Here is a 24,388-nt window from a genome sequence, read left to right on the forward strand (position 1 = left end):
AATTTTTAACAATAAATGTTTTTCAGGCTCTAGTTTTTACTTGAATTTCTAGGAATTTTTGCTCGATTGACACTTGTTGCACATCTCGCTCATTAAACTCTTTTGGAAACTCAAGTTCGATATTTAAGAGACTAATTAGTTTCGTTTCTTGTTTTGTTATTGAAAAAAAGAGAAAAAAATTTGTACTTGTTTGTGTACATTAGGGGTGGAAAGAGCTACCGCCTATGAAGTATGAAACAACTCTCATAAGTCAGATACTAGTTATGCCCTAATGAGAGAAAGAGCTATCTTATGGGATGAGTGAAAGCTACTACGCCGGTAGAAAGAGCTACCACCTCGAAAGTGTGAAAGCCACCTTAGCGGCAGCTTTGGAAAGGGCCAACCTTAGAGGATGTGTGAAGCTACTACGATTCCTTTATTTTGTTGTGTTTTGTAGATAAATAAGTCCCTTATTACTTAGAACTTTGAGGAGTATACTTTGGGTTAAATTAAGTGAGTTTACACACACTTACATGATTTCGGGTTTGCTATCCTTTTTTATTCAAGTTTTTAGCTAGAGCATTGATTTTTCGTATTTAGTGTTGAAATTTTCCTTACTTATAGAATGCTCTTCTTGCATGCTTTGGTGAACCTAAGCCCAAGCACTTTCAATATTTCCTTCTTCTATGCTTCAATGTTTTATTTTTGCTTGAGGACAAGCAAAAGCTTAAGTCTGGGGGAGTTTGATAAGGGTTTGTGTATTAGTAATACGAAGTATTCTTTTCTTGCGTTGAACATTACTTTTATCAGGTTTTAGCACTAATACATGTGTATTTGTGTTACTTTGGTGCATGTAGGGTTGTGGAGCCAAATATGTAAGAAAGAAGCCAATGCAGATCGTGAATGCACTATTTGATGAAATCTTAGAAGCAACAAATGCGAAGACACAAGTTGGGCTCAAAGATACGAGAATGTGTGCCAATCTCCATGTATTTAAGCAATTACAATGAGTTGGAGGGACACGAAAGCAGTCATATTTGTGTATCCCGACTTGTGCAATGATATCAAGATCTTCACCAATAAGGCTTTTTATTGAAGAAGCGATGTGATCTATGGCATAAACGTGTGCCCGTTTATGTTGCCTCAATGAAAAGTGTGAATCAGGAGTGTTTTTGGACAGGTAATGTAATAGGTATTGTAACAATCACTGTATCAGTTACTATACACAGCCCGCAGAAAATCAGAATCCTAGAGAATCCACATGCCCGTGTGGAATTTCCACAGGGGCGTATGGAAATTCCACAGGGGCATGTGGAACATTCACAGGGCCATGTGGATGCCCGATTCCAGCCTATTTAAAGCCGCTATTCAGCCCGATTTGAGGATCCTTCTTTCCATCTTTTCTCTAACTCTTGCGAAGCTTACGGCTAGGGTTTAGAGAGGTATTGGCAAGGCTTTTGGAGTGGAGTGGTTCTACAGCTTTGACACCGCGTTTCTCTTGCAAAATAGCTATTGGAGGAGCTTTCATTGGCACTGATCCGACGAGGTGTGCCCTAGGCTTGACGAGGAGACCTTTGCAGATGATGAGACTACTCCACAAGACCATCGACACGACTACCGACGGGGTTTTCCTATAAATTACCTGTTTTTATTTTTAATTTTACTATTGATTGTATCTTGCTCCATGGAGAGCTAAACCCCTAGTGGGCACTTGGATTTGTGTACCCAAGGATGTATTTATTTCATTAACCTTTTATTATGATTTTCTTAATTGATGTTTTAATTGAGTTCCAATCTTGAATACTTGTTGAATGATTTCTCCCTTGGAGTGACACTAGGGTTAAGAGTTCACATTGGTAATCTTTGTGAGTGAGTGGCACACCACGAGGGTTAGACAAAGCTAGATTGGAGAGAGGGTGAGTCGAGAGGTAGCAGAGCATCCCTTTCTCCTCCGGTGTGATTTATCCTACCTCCATTTCCTAGAGTTCTTTGCGGTCAAAATAGAGTAAAGTACTAAGAGAGGAACTCCGCTGGGGCTTAGTTGCGTGAGCAACAGAGTGAAGCATTGAAGAAATTCTTAGTATCCGGGGCTTAATTGTGACTAGGGGCCTTTCGCCTGGACCAAAGGGTTAAGTCTACATATAGGAATAGGGTTTATCACTTGGAATTTCTAGAGCGTCTTACAACTTTGTAGAGTGTGAGGTGTTGAGATTGATTGATTTCTCCTATGGGTATAGTTTAGAGTTAATCACGGTTGACCTTAGGTTTGGGACCGTATATCTTAGGATGTCCATAACTCATTGAGCAGCAGTTAGGAAGCATATTAGTTGGTTTTGCACTTGAAGCGATAATCCTAGGCGGAACAATATCCGAGTACCCAACTACTTATGGATTGCCTTTCCTCTCACTTATTTGTGCCTCTCTTTCTTATTTCTTTTATTTTATCTACATTATATCTTATCAACACAGTCATTGTTTCATCTTCGCTTGGTTAAGTAGCAATTTTCGTGTTTTTATTCCCTAATCGCTGTGGATAAGATACCTACTCACCTGGGATTTATTACTTCGACAAACCCGTGCACTTGCCAGTCACACGCAAGGGGTGTGTCAAGGCTTTGCCTTGGTTTTTGGAGCATTTGGAGGAGAGTTATTGGGGGAGCTTTTGTCAGTGTCTATTCAGCGAGGTGTGCCCTAGGCTTAACAGTGGAACCTTTGGAGAAGTCAAGGCGGCTCCACAAGACCATCAATACGGACTATAAGGGGGTTTTACTTATGGATTGCATGCTTTTACATTCGATTTCATTGTTGATTGTATATTGCTCCATGGAGAGCTAAACCCCTAGTGGGTGCTTGGACTTGTAAACCCTTGGATGATATTGTTTCATTGACTCTTGTTTTGATTCTTTAATTGATGTTTTGATTGAGTTTCAACCTTGAATACTTGTTGTATTGATTTTTCTTTAGAGTGACACTAGGATTGAGGATCTATCTTGGTAATCCTTGTGGATGAGTGACACTCCATTAGGATTAGACAAAGAAAGGTTGGAGAGGGTCGAGAGGGTGAGTCAAGAGGTAGCAGAATGTTCCCTTTTCATTTCAATGTAATTTATCCCGCCTCTACGTTCCAAGAGTTCTTTGCAGTCATGATAGAGTGAAGTGCTAAGAGACAAACTCCACTTGGCTTAGTTGCGCAAGAAACAGAGTGAAGTATTGAAGTAATCCTTAGTGTTGGGGTTTAATTGTGACTTGGGGTCTTTCGCCTGGACCAAAGGGTTAGATCTATACTAGGGAATAGGGTTTATCACTTGGAGTCCCTAGAGCTTCATGCAATGCCACACAGTATGAGCATCAAGAGTATTCTTTTCCGCCGTGGCATAGTGTAAAGGTTAGTCATGGTTGACCTTAGATTTGGGGCACGTAAAGTGTTCCCTGCGGATACGACTACCCACTCACCGGGGTACTTTATTACTTCGACAACCCATGCACTTACGGTACACACACGTAAGCGGCGTATCAATAATTCAGGATCGCACTACAAAAGAAACAATGTGAATAAATCTCAAAGCCAAAATAAAACAACACCCAACACTTACCCAGCATAAAGTGATCTAGAAACCTGCCTAAGCCTTCACCGCCGCCGCGGCTAGGTTTAGAGCCATCAAAGTACACATGCCTTTGATGTTGACCCATCAGTTCACCGTATGGTGACAAAGGCTACCCGATGAATATCCAGTCAGAACTCTACACTCCCACCTGAACTGTCCCTCATAGTAATCAGCCGGTCTACCATGCTACCACCACCGGTTGGCCATGGAGACTGCCTACTGCAGTAGGGTATCACCAAACAAATTCAACAATAAGCACAACTCTACATGGAGTACAATAGCCAATAAAAACAACAACAACAATACCTCAGCCATTTCCATAAGGAAATGATAAAAGCACAAGCAAAAACGTAAGCTTTTAACACAAATCAATTTACAAAATCCAACACAAGAAACATGGAAATTCTTTCCTTTCGACAACCCAAAAGGAGTTCAAGCTTAGATTATGCAAAATCAAAGAATTCCATGACAAATCCCTTGTTTAACAAAACAAAGATTTCGCAAACTCCTTGAAGAATTTAACTCACAAGCCAAAGATGAACATTCAAACACCGAATAATACCTTCAAGATCTTTAACAATAATAACTATCATTAAACAAGATACAAAAAAGTATAAACCAATAAATCTTTACTTAAGCTACAATATATATATATATAGCTATTAGTATTTTTCTAATAGAATTATTCTAATTAGTCCCACTTACTAAATTGACGATTCCTCTTCCTCGCAAGCTAATCCTCGGCTAACTCTTTGCCTTGAGCTAACGCCTCACCTCCTTGCCAATCACAACAAACAACATCAAAGATTAGTACAAAAATCCAAGCAAAGAAATCTTAGGTTCCTTCTACCAAACAACCCTAAATCGATCCTAGGGTTGGCTCAAAGCTAGGTCTAAAGGTTACAAATGAATTTCTAAGAGTTTGAGCTTCACTCTAATCCAAAGAAATCAAAGAAACAACTAAAGCTTATCAGTGCTACAGTAAACTCAATATTGCTACAGTAGCACCGGCCCTAATACAAAAGTTTTCTCTCGATTTATAACACCTAACCAAGAAATTTCTTTACAAACATTCACGCAACTGAATAACAAATACCTTGGCTTCGATTTGAGCCTATAAATAACCCAATCCATGGGGTATTTGTAAGTTTTCAAAAACAAAGAAATACGAGAAAAATATGAAAGAAAATTCTTGGATCAAAGCCTAACCTCGCTCAAGAGGATGAGAGGAGGAGAATGGATACTTTGACTCGCCAGAATGGTCGCCGGAAATTTTTTTTTTTTAAAAATTTGAGGTGCTCGGCCAAATGAGAAAGAAATAAGAAGAAGAAAGAAAGAAGGATGTAGAAAATTCTGGATGCTACAGTATCGGCTAGTACAGTAACATGCAACTATAGCTACAATATCAGCCATCTGCAGTGACATATTGCTACAGTAATGGGCACCTATAGTTACGCGCTGAAAAACAGTATTAGGCTATCTATATCTACATTGAATTGGTTATAATAGTATTACTTGACGATCCTGTACATTTGCGGGAGAAATCATTAATGCATATATTCTTCTATCACCATTCGACACACTTTACGTGTATATTTAATAAATTTTACCCATACTGGTACTTAATTTGGTATTATCTTACATTCACGCCATTCTAAGCATATATGGAGGTTATGAGGGTAATTCAAGGTGTTTTAGAGCATTTTTGGTACAAATTGAATACCTACAAGGAGAACAAATGACCAGACACACTACTAAGACATATGACCATATGTTATTTTGAAAGATAGAAGAATTCCAAGAAAACAAAAAGACACAAGAGTAGGGGACATGCATGTGTCCCACCTATGTGAGCCCAAATGCCCTCAAACACGTCTTTGTGAAGTCTCGAACATTCTAAATTCCTGAGCCACCGAGTTCTTATAGTTATAAGGGAAACTCCATCAAGTCAATAAGATAATAAATATAAACATAGTATTTATGTTTCCTTTGAGTTGTTGTCCTCTCTTTTGCATTAATTTGTATTCCTCTATTGTGAGGAACTAAATACTTTAGTTTTCATGCATTGGTGGTAATCCCTAGGTTTTGATTTGTATATCAACTTTGGTTATTGGTATATTATTGAGTTTCCTTTGGTTGAGATTCAATTGTGTTATTGAATACCATGATTTCTATTATAGCGAGGGCTTGATTCATGATTGATGCATGTATGAGAGATTGAAAAAATCTCATGCATGGATCTACCACAATTGAAGAGAGTTATACGCAAACTTTAAAGTAGGAAATTGATTACCACAATTTATCCCATTAGTGTTAACCTTACCTTTGGAATTCATTGAGCATTCATGCAACCATAGGTGGTTAGATTGGAGAGAGATCACAATTTAGTTTCATATGAGACTAGTTGCTAGTCACCTTATGAAAGGGATCAGTATAAATTAGAAAGTCCAAGGTTATTCCTCTTCTCAAGGTTCATAGAGTGGTAATACAACATAGGGAATTTAAGTTAGGAAGAGATATTGATAACTATTTCTGTATAGGATTAGTTGTTCATTGCCTAGAGCAAGGAGTAAGCATATTTTAATAACACCCACGGTTCATTCTACTCGATATAAATCCGATATCCTAATCCAGAGCTTAAAAAAAACCTAGGAGGACTCCTTCTTTGGATACCTTCTCCTACGATTGATTTCTCTCCAAGCCACTCAAATAAGCTTTATGATATGATGAACCTTAATTGCTACGTAAGTGCACATATTATATAAGTCATATTGTGTGCTATAAAAACAAGGTTGTTGATCCAACGAGAACTAGGAGTACTAGTACAAGCTATTTCTATATCATCTAACATGCAAAAATCAATGAAGGACATAATATAAAGAAGCTAAATTAAAGTATGCTACCACTGAAGATGATGGTAAGCTAGAGAAAATTCAAGCATGAGAAGAGGGCACCCGGACAAAGAATCCTCCTAGGATTTTTGTGTAGTCCAAGATATGGATGTTGGGTTGAAAAATTAAATCTGATTGGACCGTAAGTATTCCTAAATTCTATTAATCCTTTCCTCAAGGGAATTAACATCTAATCCAGTATAGAGCAAGATTGAAATCCCTTTCTAAGCAAGATTCCTTACAATTTAATTAATATTCTGTGAATCCTGAGTGCAAAAGAATTACAAGAATTAACACCAAAGTATCCTATCTCTAGACCTACTCATAACTCTCTTAAACTTTGATATACCTACTTGTGGTGGATTTCACAATCTTCACACAATAAAGTCAAACGTGAAATTCTAAGCTCTCACGAAGTAGAAAATCATGGCAATAAAACATGCACAATTAAATTTCAATCAAATAACAATATTGTAATGATTAACATCCAAAGTCTAGTGCAAGATAAATCCTAGGTTCATTTATGTCCAAATACCTAACAAAATTAGTTTCTCATATTGAAATCTACTAAAGATCTTCCAATATCACTGTTATGATCTCTCCAAGAATAGCTCCCTTGATTTCCTAACTACCTCCACTGGTCATTGATAAGATTTAGATGATGAGCTTTTGTTTTCTCCCTGCTCACTCACACAAACTCTCCTCTTCCAAGGATAGGTAAATGAGTATAGCTCAATCAAAACACTAATAACTGTCCCTTTTATAATTGGCCAATCACAGGACATACTACGAGCATGTGCTAGGATGTAAAAAAGCATAGATGCAAAGATTCCACAATCAAAATAGGTACTTCTAGGTACTACACGGCCATAAACATGTCAGTGTGTGTCTCAGGTTGGGCATTACGACCATAAGCTCACATGTATAGTAGCCAATGAACTCCTTCCTTCTTTTATGTTATCGAGGGTTCACACCTTCATGCTTATGGGTGCGTGGTCACCTGTATGGCTCTCTATAAAATTCTAAACTTGATCAATTTGCTCTAATTACACCTCAAATTGCTCCCTCAATCTCCATATACCCTCTCTATACCCTAAATGCACAAAAAATCACACTAAGTACCTAATAAATTATAATTCATCAAATATACATACAAAGTGTTTAAAATAATAATAACAAAATATGCATTTTCAAGCACTTATCAGTATATTTGGAATGTGATGTTCCAAGTATCATGCTCTAAGGTCTAGACTTGGTGATACTAGACTTTCAAGTTCAACAGACTCAAGTAGAGAGTACTTTTAAGTCATCCTAGGGAAATTTAATCCATGGCTAGGGGTATCGATTCTTGTTGGTGATTTTGTTGAGAGTGCGATAGTCAATGTACATTCATCACCCACCATCTTTTTTAGCACCAACATGATCGAAGAACAACATTAAGAGCTACTTGCTTTGATAACACCATTCTCCAACTCTATCACTTATTTCTTTATCTCCTCATTCTCCGCAACTGAATTTCGGTACATACTATGATTCAGTAATGGAGCATCACTGATTAACTTGACCTTGTATTCAACTACCAATTTTGATGGTAGCCCCTTAACTTCTTTGAAGAGATTGCCATGTTGCTTACTAATTATTTTGGAGACATTAATTGTTAGTCAATATTGCATTACAAGAAAGAGAAAAACTTGATACTTTGCTTCATGTCTTCTCACATTCAACTAGATAGGTGACCAACAAGGCAAATATTTGGACTGGCCAACAGGGCATATCAGAACAAGAAAATATTTGGCAAGCACTGATGTGTTTCATGGCTTGGAAAGTTGTCACCAGATCTATATTTGTTTTTAAAGGCTCTGTTGTGAAAAGATACTTTTGTTCATCCTTAACAAATTGGTATTATTAAGGACAATGAAAAAAGGTTGCATTATGATCCCATAGATAGGGCTACCAAAGATGAGATTGCAAATATTTAGCAGTACTACCTGGAGCACCAATTCAACGTAGAAAAAGCCCATCACCGCAAACTTTACCTAGCATTGACTATCAATTTTAATCTCAATATTGCTATTAATCCATCTTAATTGATATGGGTAAGGGTGTGGAGTAGTGGACAAATTTGACTTTTGGATTAGGTTCCTCTAGATCAAGTTCTTTTAGCTATAGGTATTAATGATAACATCAATAACCTCATTCTTGGCTTGACTCAAAGGGGGCGTTTGGTTCGCAGTAATGATATATTACCATGGTAATGAAATTACCGTGGTAATGAGATCGGGAATGTTATATATCCAGGAATATTGTGGTAATGTGAGATTACCATGTTTGGTTGAGAATTTACATTACTGGTAATCTTTTGTTACCATGTTTGGTTAGTCATGGTAATCACCCCAGTAATATATCAAACTTACCAAAATACCCTTTCATATAAAATTTTGAAAAATATAATTTAAAGAATTTAGATAAATAAATAATTAAATTATAATATTAAACATTTTTTTTACAAAATTTTAAAACACCTTTGTATTTACCAAATTACCCCTAAATATAAAATTTTGAAAAATATAATTTTAAGTATTTAGATAAATAAATAATTAAATTATAATATTAAAATTTATTTTTTTTGCACAATTTTTTAAATACCTTTGTATTTACCAAAATACCCCTATATATAAAATTTTGAAAATTTTAATTTAATGTATTTAGATAAATAAATAATTAAATTATAATATCAAAAATTATATTTTCACAATTTTTTAAAATACCTTTGTATTTACCAAAATACCCCTACATATAAAAATTTGAAAATTTTATTTTAAAGTATTTAGATAAATAAATAATTAAATAATAATAACAAAAATAATAAGGGAAAATAAAAACTAAGGTTTTAATAATGAGTGTAATAAGGAATTAGGTTGAATGAGTGGGGGCATAATTGGAAAAAATTACCCAATACCACCAACTTGGTAATTTGGATGGACACTTATTTTGGTGGTAAACCACCTTATTTGGCAATATTTCACTATTGGTAATCTCACGTTACCATCAACATTACCACTGCTACAGTAATCGAACATGGTAATCTAAACACATTATCACCAAATTTCCGGTAATGTATTCACATTACCGTGAATCAAACACCCCCAAAGAGTGAATAACTTCCCCCTCTTATCAGGCAGATTTTGCAAACGTGAGCTTGTCTCATTCAACATGGCCATTAATTTTCAATCTATCCAACTAGCTAGGGTAGGAACATCATTCATCAATGATGTTTTTATTGTTGTTACCTTTGTACATCTATCATGGTCCTTCCTCTTTATCCATCTAAGCTCAAGATGGAGATTCTCTCATCAATCATTGGCATATCATGTGATTTTCCAATGATCACATAATGAGTTAAGATCATAGGGCCCCTGCTTTTCAGAGTCTCTTTTTAAACTTTTTATAACCCTCCCAAACTCTCTAATTAAATAGCTTCACCCCATAAGAAAATTTGTTCTTATGTTCAATCACCATCGTTGTTTAGCTAGCTGTGGTGATAAACACTATAGAGACACAGCTCATTGTTAATATGCTCATCCAACTTTGTGGTGTATTTACTGAAAACCTATTGATCGCCATTGGTGGTGTATTCTTGCACATTGGTCAGGCCTTTGGCACAAGGAATACCAGCCTTGCGCCTTTCCTCTTATATTCCAAATGATAAAATTTGTAGGAGATCATTGGTTTGAATTGACATCAGGTGAAATCCTCATCAGTAGAATATTGGAAAGTGGTCTCTTCCACCATGTCAATGCATGAGCCACCAGCTTGAGCTTCGTGAAAATCACCTTTTCCTTATTACTATAACTGTAGTCAAATAGTTAGGGATGCGCCATCTTTGTTTTTCTTCTTGAGGTCTTACTAAGACGTTAAAGATAGAGAGCTTTTTGTTGGTAGTTTTATAAGAGCTTCGACTTTGTATCATGTGCAGAAAAACTTTGGCTAAGGGCAGAGACGGAACCAGGACTTATTGGTTGGGGGGGGGCCTGAAAGCAAAATGTCAGAAAAAATTCATTCAACATAACAATCGTTTCTGGTACAAAATTATGCCATAATGTAATCTTTAATTAAAAGAACATCAAAAAAAACATAAACGTTTATTTGCATTTAAATTCTGGGTGGTTTGGTCTCTGACCTATAAAATACTCTAATTGAAACAACACAAAACAACACCAAACACTACCCGTTCCTACCAAAACTAAACGGCTGTGATTTCATCAAACAACATCCACTAATCAAACATCAAACAGCCAATCCGAAGACCAGTGGGCGAATGAGAAACCAAAAGCATCCATGCTTGTGGGCTCCACTCCACTCCTTATTTTTATAATATTATAAATTAAAAATATAAACAGTTTATTTATTTATTTATTATATATAGATATATATATATAAATAATGAAAAGCTCTCTTCATGAACACTCATCTCTCTTCTCGCCGAGCTCTCCTCGTCGTCGTCTTCATCTTCTTCATCATCTTCCAATTGATATTATAATAACGAGCAATATATATATATATATATATAGAGAAGGCATGCCGACCCCGGCGGGAAGCACAAGAGCATGTGTCACCGGCGACGCCGCGAGGGCGCTGGATGAGGGGGTGGCCGTCGCTCGACCGCGTGTGCACGTCACGGGGCGAAGACATAGATGAAGAGGAGGGCAAGGATCAGAGCCTGTGAGCATTTCATTGTGGTGAAGAGGGGCTGGTTCACCAAGAAGAATCGAATGAACGAGTGATGGGATTTATATAGAGTTCGAGTTTGGGGGCTAGGGTTTGGGCTTTGTTGATGAGTTACTCTAGTGAGGAGGGGCTGGTTTCGCCACCAGATAGAGAGATTGCCAGAGGCGAGGGGGGGCTGAAGCCCCCGCTAGCCCCCTCTTGGTTCCGTCCCTGGCTAAGGGCACATCTAAACCAAAATTAGTATTTTAAAAAAAAGTGGGAAAGAAAACCTCGTTATTTCTTCTTTAAATTACATAGTTTTACAAGAGCATAGATAGCCCTAACACTAACAAAATATAAGAACGAAATATTTGAAAAATAACCTAATCTCTTATTCTTACTAGCTAATCTACTTGTTCTAATCTTTTTGACAAATGGCGACAAGCGCCGCTCCACAAGAAAGTGTCAAATGGACAAATAGGCACAGTAGTACACCAGTTAGTGATTTACCATATGAGGTGGGGTATAACACACGGGGTAATTACTTAAAGCCTGGCATTTGCGCCCAAGATATATCAATAACCACAACTCCACAGTGGGAAATGCCCTCTATCTTGCAACTTGGAGGGGTGAAGAATATGGCACCTTCCATAAGGGACCCGGTAAACATTGGATGCACAGCATTACAGTGTAAGAGGTTTAACCTTGCATCATTCATGTACCATTCATGGTTGTCTTCTAATCTTAATTAAGTATCCTTATTTTAACTAAACCAGTTTTGTCCTTATCTAAATTTGTTTTTAAACCAAACCGATTTTATCTTTATCTAAATTTGTTAAAAAACAAAGAAACGAGACCTTTTCATGGGTTTCACTAAAACCATTGGGGTTTTTATTTGATATTCTAATCATCTTCAATGATGTTAAATTTTACTTTGGTCGACTCAAATGATGTTATTTTACTAATTACATAATTAAGATATTTTGCAATTATTTTTAAGGTGTGAAATAATATAGCAAAAATAGGATACGATTAATTGATCCATATAATTTGTTCGCATTCCATAGAGAAAAATTTAATCATGTTACTTTGAGAATTTCCAATATATATAACTATATTTTAACATCATATAATGTAGAAGTAGAGAACTAAATAATTTTAATTTGGCGTGCAAAACCTAAAAAGTGGTGGTAGGACCAGCACTTAATATATAAACCCTGGTTAAGCAAATCCACTAGTTTCGCGAGTTTGAATTTAGTCACTTTCATAGCACGAGTTTGTTGCGGATAAATTATAAATTAGTGACCACTTTTGCTGAAGTTTTTATTATTTGATTAATTATGTCAACAGAAGCCAATCCTTGACCTTGTAAGACAAATATTTCCCACATAAGATGGAATTAGATTCAATGAATCACCCCAAAGTTAAGCAATGTTAGCAAACATGCATCTTCAAGTTCAATGCATTAAACTCTTTCCTTAGAGGAGAGAATGAGATTAAGATGCATATCATGATGATGATAATAATAATGATTTATGAGACCTAATGATTAGAGATTAAGAATATTAATTCCATTCATCAAATCATAAGTACCTGTGGTTTTCTGTCAGTGATGTGATATTTTGGTGGTAAGCTTTAACTTTGTGGCAAGTAATCATGCAAGTCAATGTTTATATGGAAACTGTGTACTGAAAAAATTACTTGGATTGGGAAAAAGGGCAATTCAAGATGCAATGGACTTGTTAATTAATTGTCTTGACATGTAACTAGAGGGGGAACGAAACAAGATTTGGTATGCCCCTGGTCCGGAGCAGTCCTGTCCAAACAGCGGGGTCAGCTCAATCAGCTGGCTGGGCTGTTGTTTCTTTTTAATTAAAAAAAACATAAGTTTGCCTCAAATGAGGTTTGAACCCTTGACCTCCACCATATCAAAAGTCTTAACTATCCTAACATATTTTGGTGATTAATTATCGAAAATATATATAAAAAATTGTTCCATGTTGACTTTAACAGCGTCTTAAAATTCGTTAAGAAGGGCAACATAAATATGAATCTTAATGTTCTTAAACTGTGGCAAAAAATAAAAATTGTATCATATGTTTTTTTATTTGTTGTATTTTTTTTTTGGTATCCTACGCACCTGTAATATGATTAGTAAGACATTTAATGAAAGTAGAAACATGTTGGATAAAATGAGTTCCCAATTATCACCACTAAACATTGAAATATAAGTTTGCATAGATGATTGGAAGTTTTTAAGTTGGATAGCAAGAAGCAAAGATAAGAAACTCTGAAGCTAGTTATTTCTTTTTCACCGATAATATGATGTGCACAAAAATAGCAGCTCTTAAGAGCTTGAGAGTGAAGCTAAGGCCTAGGCAGACATCAATGGTGACAAACAATTAAATGAGTGGTAATTTTAATTTAAAGTAAAAGAATTACATTAGTTCTGATTTCTCTCTCACCTAAAAGAGTATATAGGCAAGTTACTTGGATAGTTAAAACCAATGTTTTTAAAACCGGACCGGACCGGCCGGTCGGACCGGAAAAACCGGGAACCGGCCCATAGCCCGGTCCGGTTTTAGAATTAATGTTGACCAAATTTTGAACATGTCAAACCCGGCCAAACCCAGTGAACCGGCCGGTCGGACCAAAACCGGATGGAACCCGGTTTTCAATTTTTTTTAATTTTGTTTTGTTTCTTTTTTTGTTTTTTTGTTTTTTTGTGTAAGAAAGGACTTAGGGGCATGAATTGTTTTTTCTAGATTTCATGATGCTCTTTGAGTCTTGATTTGTCGAAAATATTGTTTGGATTCTTGGAACTTTGGAGTTTGGAGGTATGAGAAAATAAACAAAAAAAAAAATAGAAACATGTAAATTGTTTAAGAGGTATAGATTATTTAGGACTTATTTTATTTTATACTTTTATTTTAATGGTAATGATGATCAAATATGAGAATTAAATTAACCATACTTAGTTCTAGTTTTGTTTTTGAATTTTTTTGTTCATGCCTTGTCTCATCCTCACATAATTAGTAATTTAATTAGTGGTTTAATTTATGTAGTTATCATCATCCATTTATGATTAATAGATTAAGAAATAAAAGGTTTAGGGAGTTGTATTTGTTGCTTTATCTAGATTAATTATTTGAATCTTCAACAATTTTGATAAAATTATAATGATATTTAAATAAATATTTAAGATAATTATGATTAAAAATATGATAAAGTTTGTTATTATATGTATATAATATATATATATATATTATATAATATTTAAGATAATTATTTATTTATGATGTCCGATTTTAAAAACATTGGTTAAAATGATTTCAGTGTAAGCCCTTCATGTTTTATTTAAATTATTTTGAATTATTTCGAGTTGTCTCAAATTATTTTATTTATTAAAATTATTTTTAATTTTTTTATTTAAAAAAACTTGGTTTGAGATTCCTTTTATTAAAGTTTTATACTAACAATATAATAAAATGGTGTAAGATGGTTGGTTAAAGTGTTTTGGGGGTGTTTGAACCAATATTATGGGACATTGAACCATTTCAACATCCCAATCACTAGTTCAGCGGTTCAACCACCGGGGTAATTGGGTCATTGTTGGGTCAATATAAATAATAATAATAAATTATAAAATTATGAATAAATAATAATATATTATGTTAAATAAAATACTATACTATAAAATAAAAACAAGTTACGAACAACAAACTTGAAGTTTTAACATAAAAAATGAAATTGTTAAAAAAACACAAAAAAAAAGTCCACATATTATCAGCACATCTATTAACCATGTAACAACAAACTTTAACCATTTAACACACAAAAACTGAGATAAAAAATTTAAAAATCCACAAAATATCAACACATATTTCAATCCACATCCATGCGACAACAAACTGCTCATGGTAGGTTTTTTTTTTTACTTTAATTTATTTTGTAGTCAAAATGATGTAAAAGACCTTTGTTTTAATCATATGTAAAGAAGCCATTAAGGGTAGTATTGTCATTTTAAGGATTTTACAAAACTGGGTTGTTTAATGGGTGATTAATTAAATTGGCCGTTCATTATGGTTCATCCTCGGTCAATTGCAATTATGAGTCAATTACAAAGCCAGATAGGTTCAATTATTGGTTCACCGATTCAACCTGTTGGACCTGCAGTCCGGTCCGGACCAGTTTTGATAACAATGGTTTGAAGTGCCAAGTTTGATCCTCGCACATTACATTCAAGCCATTTTTAATCTAATGATAAAAAATTATTTAAAAAAATAATAAAATATATTTGAAAAACCACTAGGTTAGGAGGGTTAGGCTCGGACCTAGTGGGTTGTAAGATCAGTCAAATTGGTTACAGGTTAAACAATAGTCAATACAGACCCTCGGATTAGGCCTGACAGGCTTGGTTAACCGGCTCGTGTCCATTTCTATATTTAACATGAAGGCATGTTATAAGTATATATTTGTATCTCATTGAATATAGTTTTGTACACTTATTCTACAAGTATTGGAGTATCTTTATGGAAGATGATGCTAAATATGGAAAAATCATATTCTCAGGTATCAGGTAGTACTTAAGAAAGGGAGAGAGAAAGTCAAAAGAAATAATTCAGAGCTAAAACGAAGGAGATAAAACTCTCTTGACATCAAATTTGAAGAACATACCAAACAGAACACCTTACGAGCACCTTATGGTCGGACTTACGACCTTAAGCCTCAGTTAGAGAACTTTGCGGACATACTTATGCCCATAAGGAGGAGCATAAAGATCAAACAAAGGGACTTAAGGGCAAGACTTATGCTCGTAAGTCATACCGTAAGGCTGTCCAAATTAAAGAGCTTATAAGGAGAACTTACGCCTGTAAGGAGGGGAGGGGTCACAAGCACCATTCAGAGAATATTACAACCTAGCACTTAGGGTTGTAAACTAAGCCATAACATCAAGATAGAATGCCTTACAGGCGGGACTTACAAATGTAAGTCTGCTCGTAAGATACAAGATTCATCATCATAAGTTCCTTACAACCTAGTTCTTACGCTAGTAAGGTGCTTGTAAATGGCTAGGTATAAAAGATTTTGACTAGAGTTTTGAAGCAATTTTTTGATGGCCAAGCTTAGGGAAAGAGGGGAAGAGTTTCTCCTTTTTCTTATGGTGATTCATCAAGGAGAGGGGACTTACCCACCTTCAAGGAGGAAGATTAAAGACGCCAAGAGCACCTTGGCTGCATTTGTGGAAGGAAGGGGGAAGTTCACCGGCAATCTTAAGGGGCACAATAGAAAAAGGAGGTTTTATGCTTTCAATCATGTTTGTTATCTCTTGTGAATTACTTGATTGTTCCCCTTTGATGGAGAGCTAATTTGTAGGTATTTGAGCATAGATGAGCTCTAGGGGTATGATTTGATTGAGTTTGGTTGTGGATCTTTCATATTTATACATTGATTTCTAATTGCAATCATTTATTATTAAATTCAATTGCATGTATTTATTGTCTTGAATGCTATTGAGGAAAGAGCCCTAGATTCATGTTTGATGTGTTTGTGTAATGAGTTGAGACCCACCTAGCATAGGCAAGCACAATTGAAAGAGATTGTGAGTAAGCCTAGAGATAGGGTACTTTGGAACCGAGAATTATCCTACCACAATTCTTCTGATAAATTAACAAGTAATTCTACCCTCTTTGCAATCGTAGGGAGTAGTTTAGGAAAAAAAAATATCATTTCTACTTTGTATGGAATTAGGACAATTAATTCAAGAAAAAAATTGTCTAAATTTTGAATGCTTGTCTATTATTGTAAAAGTTCATAGAGTGCAATTCAGTCGTAAGGTTGTTTGTATTAGCACCGCACTAGATCAGTTACTATTCACCTTGAAAGAGATGGTAGTATAATCTAGGAACTTTCTTGGTTCAATTTGGATTGCTAGATTATACAACCATTGTCTTGGACTTAACAACCCTAGATGGAATCTATAACCGAGCACCCTTTTCTATTGCTTATTTAGCCGCATTTCTTTTAGTGCTTTTGACTTTTATTTCTTTTTTAATTTGTTTTCATATCACACTATTTTTTTATTGGGCTAGTTTCTGGATGCTAGATTAGTAATAGTAAACTCTATTTGGCATGTGGATTGATACCTTACTTGTTAGCATAGTTTATTAAACTATCGGCAGATTCACTTGCGCCCCTATCATCATACTAATAATGAAGTTAAGATATGCTTATAGAGTAGATATTAATTATTATTATTATTATTATTATTATTATTATTATTATTATTATTATTATAATTAATTTACGAAATGTGACGAGTGCATCTAGGAATGTGTACCAACGTGGATCAAACTTAACAAGTACTTGTACCCTCACCTTGCATGGACTTTGTCTTGGATTCAATTTTAATATCTCTCCTAAATAAAGACTTTAGGTAAGAACTTTGGTTTCAATACGTTAAAAGGCTATTGATATTTTTTGAAAAAAATTACTTTTAAGTCCCTGAGAAGTTTCAAACTTCTTGGTTTAATCCCTCTGACTTTTCCATATTCCATTAGGTCCCTCCTTTTTTAGCCAAATTTATTTTAGTCCCTAGTGTTAATTCCGTCAGTTAAGTGAGTGGGAAATGTCATAAATGTCCATGTGAGATGAAAAAGCAAAAGGTGGATGGAGTTTTCCCTCCAAGTTTTGTCACATTAAATGTGATGTATGGTCATATCTTGTTTGAACCTTCTTTGTCAGAACTATTGCCTTTTTCACTGCTTCTTCTTCTCATTCTTCTTGAACTTCTTCTTTTTCATCTTGTTTGGGTTGCCGGTGAAGAATATCAACACTTCAACTTCTTCTTTTTGATCTTCTTTCTTAACACGTAAGTTTGTTCTTTTGTTTCTTCTTCTTCTTCTTCTTCTTCTTCTTCTTCTTTTTCTTCTTCTTTTTCTTCTTCTTCTTAATGATTTTCTAGCTATTGAATCTTACAACTTTTTGAAATTTCATATAGGTGTCATCAACAATAAAAACTTTCCGTGTTGTGGCGCGAAACAAAAGATAAGGACATGCGCTTCAATTGACGGTCTTAAGCTCATTGGAGACAGTTATTGGTGAGATATGTGCTGTTTGGCCCCTGGATGTTTCTAAAGTGAGAGTGAAGTTCGTGAGGCCTGACTTATACAAAACGCTTTGCCCAATTAAGTATGACACACACTTTTAATGCATGTGTCATATATACCATACTTTCAACAAATTTGTCATGGACATCACCATCGAGGAAGTGAGTGGGTTTGCGGATGAAAACTCGTGTTTCTTGATCCCATCATAAAACAATAATGACCGCCATTAGCGGTTACTTTTCGTTTATGTGTTCCTGTATATTAGACATCCTTCCCATATATTACAATTATTCCCTGTATATTATTAGCTTTTCTTGTGAATTAAATTTTTTTCCTGTGTATTATTAGTTGTTACTATGTATTAATTATCGTTCCTGTGTATTTAGTGAGATTCCTATTTATTGGCGTGTAGGGAGTCCTCATATGGCATGAACCCCAATGGTGATACTTTTCTCTCCCAACATCCTCCTTCTGGGTGAGATATGCGCATCTATGGAATGCCAAGGGCGGCTGCATGCTTCAAATGATGGAAATGTAGACATCTTTTGGCTGAAGACAATGCAAGCAACTCATATTTTGCTGTGGGGTCATCGGTATGATATTGTATCCAAAAGCAAATCATATTGTGGGACCATGGTATTCATCTACCATACAAGCATGCTTGGATGGGGAAGGAGGTTTCAAGGTCCGCCATTCATGGTAGTTAGGTTAGTAGCTATGATTTATTTCTCTGGTATGCAGATAAAGTGGCCGAGATGAATCCCGGTAGCATTGTCACCATTGACAATAGTGATGAGCGGTTTAAGCATGTTTTTTTTTTAGGGCTTTTTTGTTGGAGTTCAAGCATGGGTGCAGGTCATTAGTTTTTATTGGCGGAACTCATTTGTTGGAGTAGTATGGTGGAATTCTCCTAGGGACAACAACCAAAGATGGCAACGAGGGTCTGCTTCATGTAGCATTCACTATAGTCGACAATGAAACTGATGAGAACTAGACTTGGTTTATTGTTACTCTTAGACAAGCCTTGTATGGTTAAGATGACTATGATAAAATTATAATATTTATCTCAGATCGATCCAAGGGTCTAACCAATGCTATGACTCGAGTCTTCCCATCATCACCGCATGGTTATTGCCTATGACACTTGGAGGCAAACTTCATGAAGATTGACGCTAGACTTAGGAAATTACTGAGAGAGCAATGCTGGCCAATAATCATCAAAATTGCATACATGCACCCTTGGTTGCTTCAGAAGTCCGATGCTAATCATTGGTCAAACTTTTTATTCAAAGGAATGCGATAATGAGAGATGTACTCCAATGTGGCAGAATCCTTCAATGCCTGGATTAAAGGAACACTCCATCTACCACTAACAAGTATGCGATTCCAGAAGGTTATTCTCCATATACACCTACAAATATTTCCGGTGTAGTGTCGTTCATTACTGTGTATTTATATATGTTTGTGTGTACTTTTCTTACGTTATTGTGTAATATATTTTGTTCTTGTGTATGATATGCATTACTGTGTAATAAATTCGGTGTGTATTATGTTCATCCTCAGGTTTAAACTTATGAATATGCTGGCCGAAAGACGCGAACAATCAAACAGGTGGGATACACACCTCTACCCTGAGATACGCAAGAAGATTGAACAAATTGTTGAGGACAGTCATTTTCTGAGAGTGGATTGATCCACTGAAGACAAGTATGAAGTCGTTAATGACCACAACAGTGTAATCAGCCTCTTGTAGAAAATGGGAAGTACATGGCCGACCGTGCAAGCATGCATGTGCCACGCTCATGCAAATAGACACGAATGTGCATTGTTACGTAGAAACTTCACTGTCGAATGGTATTGCTCGTGCATATGGCAACCCAATATACCCGATTCTAGATAGTGACAAGCCATATGATGACAAGCATGAGCTCCAAATTCGGTTGCTAATTTCAAAGAAACAGTTCGAGCATTCAAGAACGAAGAGAATCAATTCACAGGCCTTCAATGTCCGTGATTTACATTGTAGCCGATGCCATCAAGCAGATCATAATCGTAGATTATGTAATGCAGTCATAGTGGACTGAGCAGGCTATCCATATGTGAGTGGATGTTGTTTGTTTTTATTTTTGCCACAAACTGTGTATCTTTTGATGTTGTTGTGTAGTTGAGTAGGTACCTAAGTATTAATTCCCTTTCCGGTATATTGTTTCCGTCTTGTGTGTAGTAATTTCATTTCCTATGTATTATTTTTGTTGAGTATGTAGTAGTTTTTTTCCGTTTGATGTGTGTTATTTTTGTTTGCTATGTGTTGAGTCTATTTCCTGTGTATAACCTTCGTTTGATGTGTATTATTTATGTTTCCTATGTATTGTCCGTATTTTTCTGTTTAGCATTCCATTTGATGTGCATTATTTGCTTAGTACATTTCGGATTAACGATCGATTTTGTAATTAAAAGGACAATTTTAGTCACTTATAAACAAAAAATATAATTAAAATAATAATTGAATATTATTTAAAAATATCTTAATCTTTAAACAAAATTCAAATACTATAAACTTAGAAAATTAAATTTTAAATTTATTTTCTTCAAAGTAAAAAAAGCAAAGTTTTAAATTCAATTTTTAACAAGATAATAATAAAAATAATAAATAATAATAATAATAAATAAATAAATAATAAATAATAATAACAAATAATAATAATAATGTAATGCGGTCATACAAAGGGTTAATGATGTCATTTCATGTGCATGGGTTTATGTTTTTTCTCAGGGGTAATATGGTAAATTCCAAAGTCACATAGCGGTATTTTTAACACCGTTTGAAGCATCTTTAACTGAAAAGGAAAAGAACAATAAAAGAGGGACTTTTAAAGAATACGGAAACTTGGAGAACTATATCAAGAAAGTGCAAACTATACAAGGGATTAATAGTTAATTCCCTGTAATTTTTATAACACAAATATTTGGTTTATGAAAGACCTTTTGGAAAGGTCGTGTAATCAATGCTAGGAATGGGGGTGGGGCGGGGAATCCCCATTCCCCGCGGGGCCCCGCCCCAACGGGGCGGAGATTCCCCGAAACATCCCCCCCCCGAGGGGCGGGGAGCGGGGAAAAATTCCTCCCCGCCTAGCGGGGCGGGTCGGGGGCGGGGAATGGTCTCCCCGCCCCGCTCCCCGCGGGGATTCACCAAAAGAATATATTATATATTTTTAATATATTTATTAAAGATTATTTCAACATTAACATAATATTATATATATATATATAATCAATAAATATTTATTTGTTAATATTTTTAGTTATTATTATGGAACTCACAATTATTTCATACAACTTATTAACTATTTAAATTTATATATTTCATTAAAAACATATTTATTTAATAAAAATCTTAAATTATTTTTAATAAAAATTATTATATAATATATCTACAAAATTAAAAATTCAAACTTTTTAATTTTTCAAATTTCTAATATTCATAAAAAAACTAATTATTTATTTAATTTAAATGAATTGGATAATTAGGTAATTGTAATTTGATCTAGATTTTTTTATTCAAATATCCATGTATGTTCTACATATAAGCGTTATATTTTTTTATTCAAATATCCATTTTAGTCTAGATTTTTTTCATCATACATTATATTTTTTTATTTTTCAATTAGTATATAAGCATCTTTTAGCGTATGTAACATAAATACATTAGAAATATTATAGTTATTTATAGAAAATTTTTTTATATTAATGTTTTTGGGTGCGGGGGATCCCGCATGGAGTGAGTGGGAGGATTTTTTTCCCGAGGGAATTTTTAACGGGAATCCTCGCCCGTGGAGAGCGGGGATGGGGACGGGGATCCCATTCCCTCGCCCGCCCGCCCCCACCCCCATTCCTAATCAATGCAATGTTTGAATTTCTCTTTCTTAATAGTCTAAGGTTTGGGACCTTCCAAAGGCAAGACATTTCATGAGGTGGTGTTGGAGGCTTGCATGTATTTCTCCAGCAGTTCCAAACAATTCAACATGAATGTGATATGTGCTAGATTCCATTTAACATAAGAAATATTTGATTCACATTTAAACCATTACGGAAAATAAATCAGTAGTCAAATAAATGCAAATAAAACAATTTTATGGTTCAAAAATAGAATTATTAAAAATTCATTTTTTAAAAAAATTTAAATGATATATCATAATTAACAAAAAGCGTTGGCAAACATTTGCTTTTTCCATATGAAAGATACTGAAAATTCAGTCAATTATAGACCAAGGTTAAAAAAAACAAAGAGAATATGCATTGGAATAAATCATTCAAGTGATGATGTCATTTAAAAGGCTTTGATGATGCTGCAAACAAATCCCAAATTCACTTAATCTTAACCTCACTCTATTTTTTTTATTTTTTTTAAAAGATAAATTATAAATATCAACACGAGGTTAAATGGCCAATGGCCAAAAAGGGGTCCATACATGGGACCTATTTAAGTACCTTAACCCCAAGACAACATTGACATCCATGAATAAGTACTAAAACTCTTCCCATCCATCCAAATTTAAATGAGGAGTTTTTCTACACAATACTAGCTACTTAAAAGTATCCCAAACAATGGAAGAAGGTGAAGGCTCTTCTGTGAAAGCTAAGGAAGGAGAAGTCAGGTTTAGAGGAGTAAGAAAGAGACCATGGGGAAAATATGCAGCAGAGATAAGGGATTCCAATAAGCATGGAGCTAGGATTTGGCTTGGGACTTTCAACACTGCTGAAGAGGCTGCAAGGGCTTATGATAAGGCTGCCTATGCTATGAGAGGCCAACTAGCTGTCCTTAACTTCCCTGATGAAGTTAGTTTAAACTTCCCTTCTTTTTCAATGCCAACTTCTCCTACTGTGCATGTGGAGAGTGAGTCAAAAGAGAGTGAGAAACAAGTGTTTGAGATTGAGTATTTGGATAATAAGCTTTTGGAGGAGCTTCTTGAGTTTGCAGAGAAGAGTAAAAAGGAGTCTTGAAACTCAATTTCTCCAGCCTTTGCATTCTCTAATTTAGTTTTCTATGTCTTCTTGGCCTTTTCATTTGTTTATTCAAGCAACCTTTTTGGTATAAAATTATTAGTAATTTTACTTTTTTTTTTTTTAGCAATGAGCAAGAAATCATATTAAGTGTGACTGTTTTTTTTAGTAAACCAGTTTTTCACAAAGAGTTAGGTCTTGAATTCTAACATAGAGTTATTTAAAATGGTTTCCCCTTTAAATAATATGTGACTTGAGGTTAGGATATAATAAGATCTTGTTGTCTAATTAAGTTTAAGTAATATGGTGGACTAATAATTGACATTGTATATTATAATGTTTTGTAATTTCTTTAATTTAATAGTTTTTAATTAGTTAGTACATTGTAATTGAACAATCTGTGGTCTACATCAGTTAAATTAGAATGTATTGTTTGCTTGCTGGTCAATGAAATCATCATGAACCAAGTCTACATTTGAATATTTCTTTTTGTTATTAAAACATGGTCACAAAAACTTACACAACTTTTAAAAAAAAAAAAAAAAATCTTTTATCTTGAGAGTGCTGATTTATGGCCATTGCACGTGGATGACTTTGTTTATAAATCATTTCATCCAACAAACTCAGGTGTGTTTGGTTGCCAAATAATTTGTATTAATCTAAAATTTTTCTAACCCTCTTAAAAATAGGATAAGTTCTTTACAAAGTTTAATTAAATAAATATAAAGCTAGCTATTTTCTAATTTTAAAAATATTATACTATTGATAAATATTAATTATTAATTAATATAGAGGAATGCACCTATAAACCCTTCTCAAAATCGCATATCACTACTGACCTTTTTAAATGCCCAAGTCCTTTTATAATTTATTTTTTTTAAACAAATTATAATTCTACTTTTATTTTAAAGCTTTCTCCAAGAGAGCTCGCTGGGCAGGGCAAGATCTTGTAGTGGTCAGGCTAGTCGCCCGGGCCCAATAAATTGCTATGAAGTGGGACAAGTCTCTTCCATCAAACATGGGAATGTGGGGCTAAAGATGAACTTAGTAGTGCATGGCGACCTTATTGAAGTTCGCCTAAATGGGATGGACTAGC

General features: G+C 34.8%; 1 protein-coding gene across 1 annotated transcript; it reads left to right on the top strand.

The window, feature by feature from the left end:
* The first annotated feature begins 22,896 nt into the window (after nucleotides 1–22,896).
* LOC120272058 (ethylene-responsive transcription factor ERF096-like) lies at nucleotides 22,897–23,292 on the top strand. Its single transcript, XM_039278797.1, has one exon. The coding sequence runs from the start codon at nucleotides 22,897–22,899 to the stop codon at nucleotides 23,290–23,292; it is 396 nt and encodes a 131-aa protein (XP_039134731.1).
* Nucleotides 23,293–24,388: the final 1,096 nt, after the last annotated feature.

Source organism: Dioscorea cayenensis, chromosome 2 (genome assembly GCF_009730915.1).
Source record: "Dioscorea cayenensis subsp. rotundata cultivar TDr96_F1 chromosome 2, TDr96_F1_v2_PseudoChromosome.rev07_lg8_w22 25.fasta, whole genome shotgun sequence".
In the NCBI taxonomy this organism is placed as follows: Eukaryota; Viridiplantae; Streptophyta; class Magnoliopsida; order Dioscoreales; family Dioscoreaceae; genus Dioscorea; species Dioscorea cayenensis.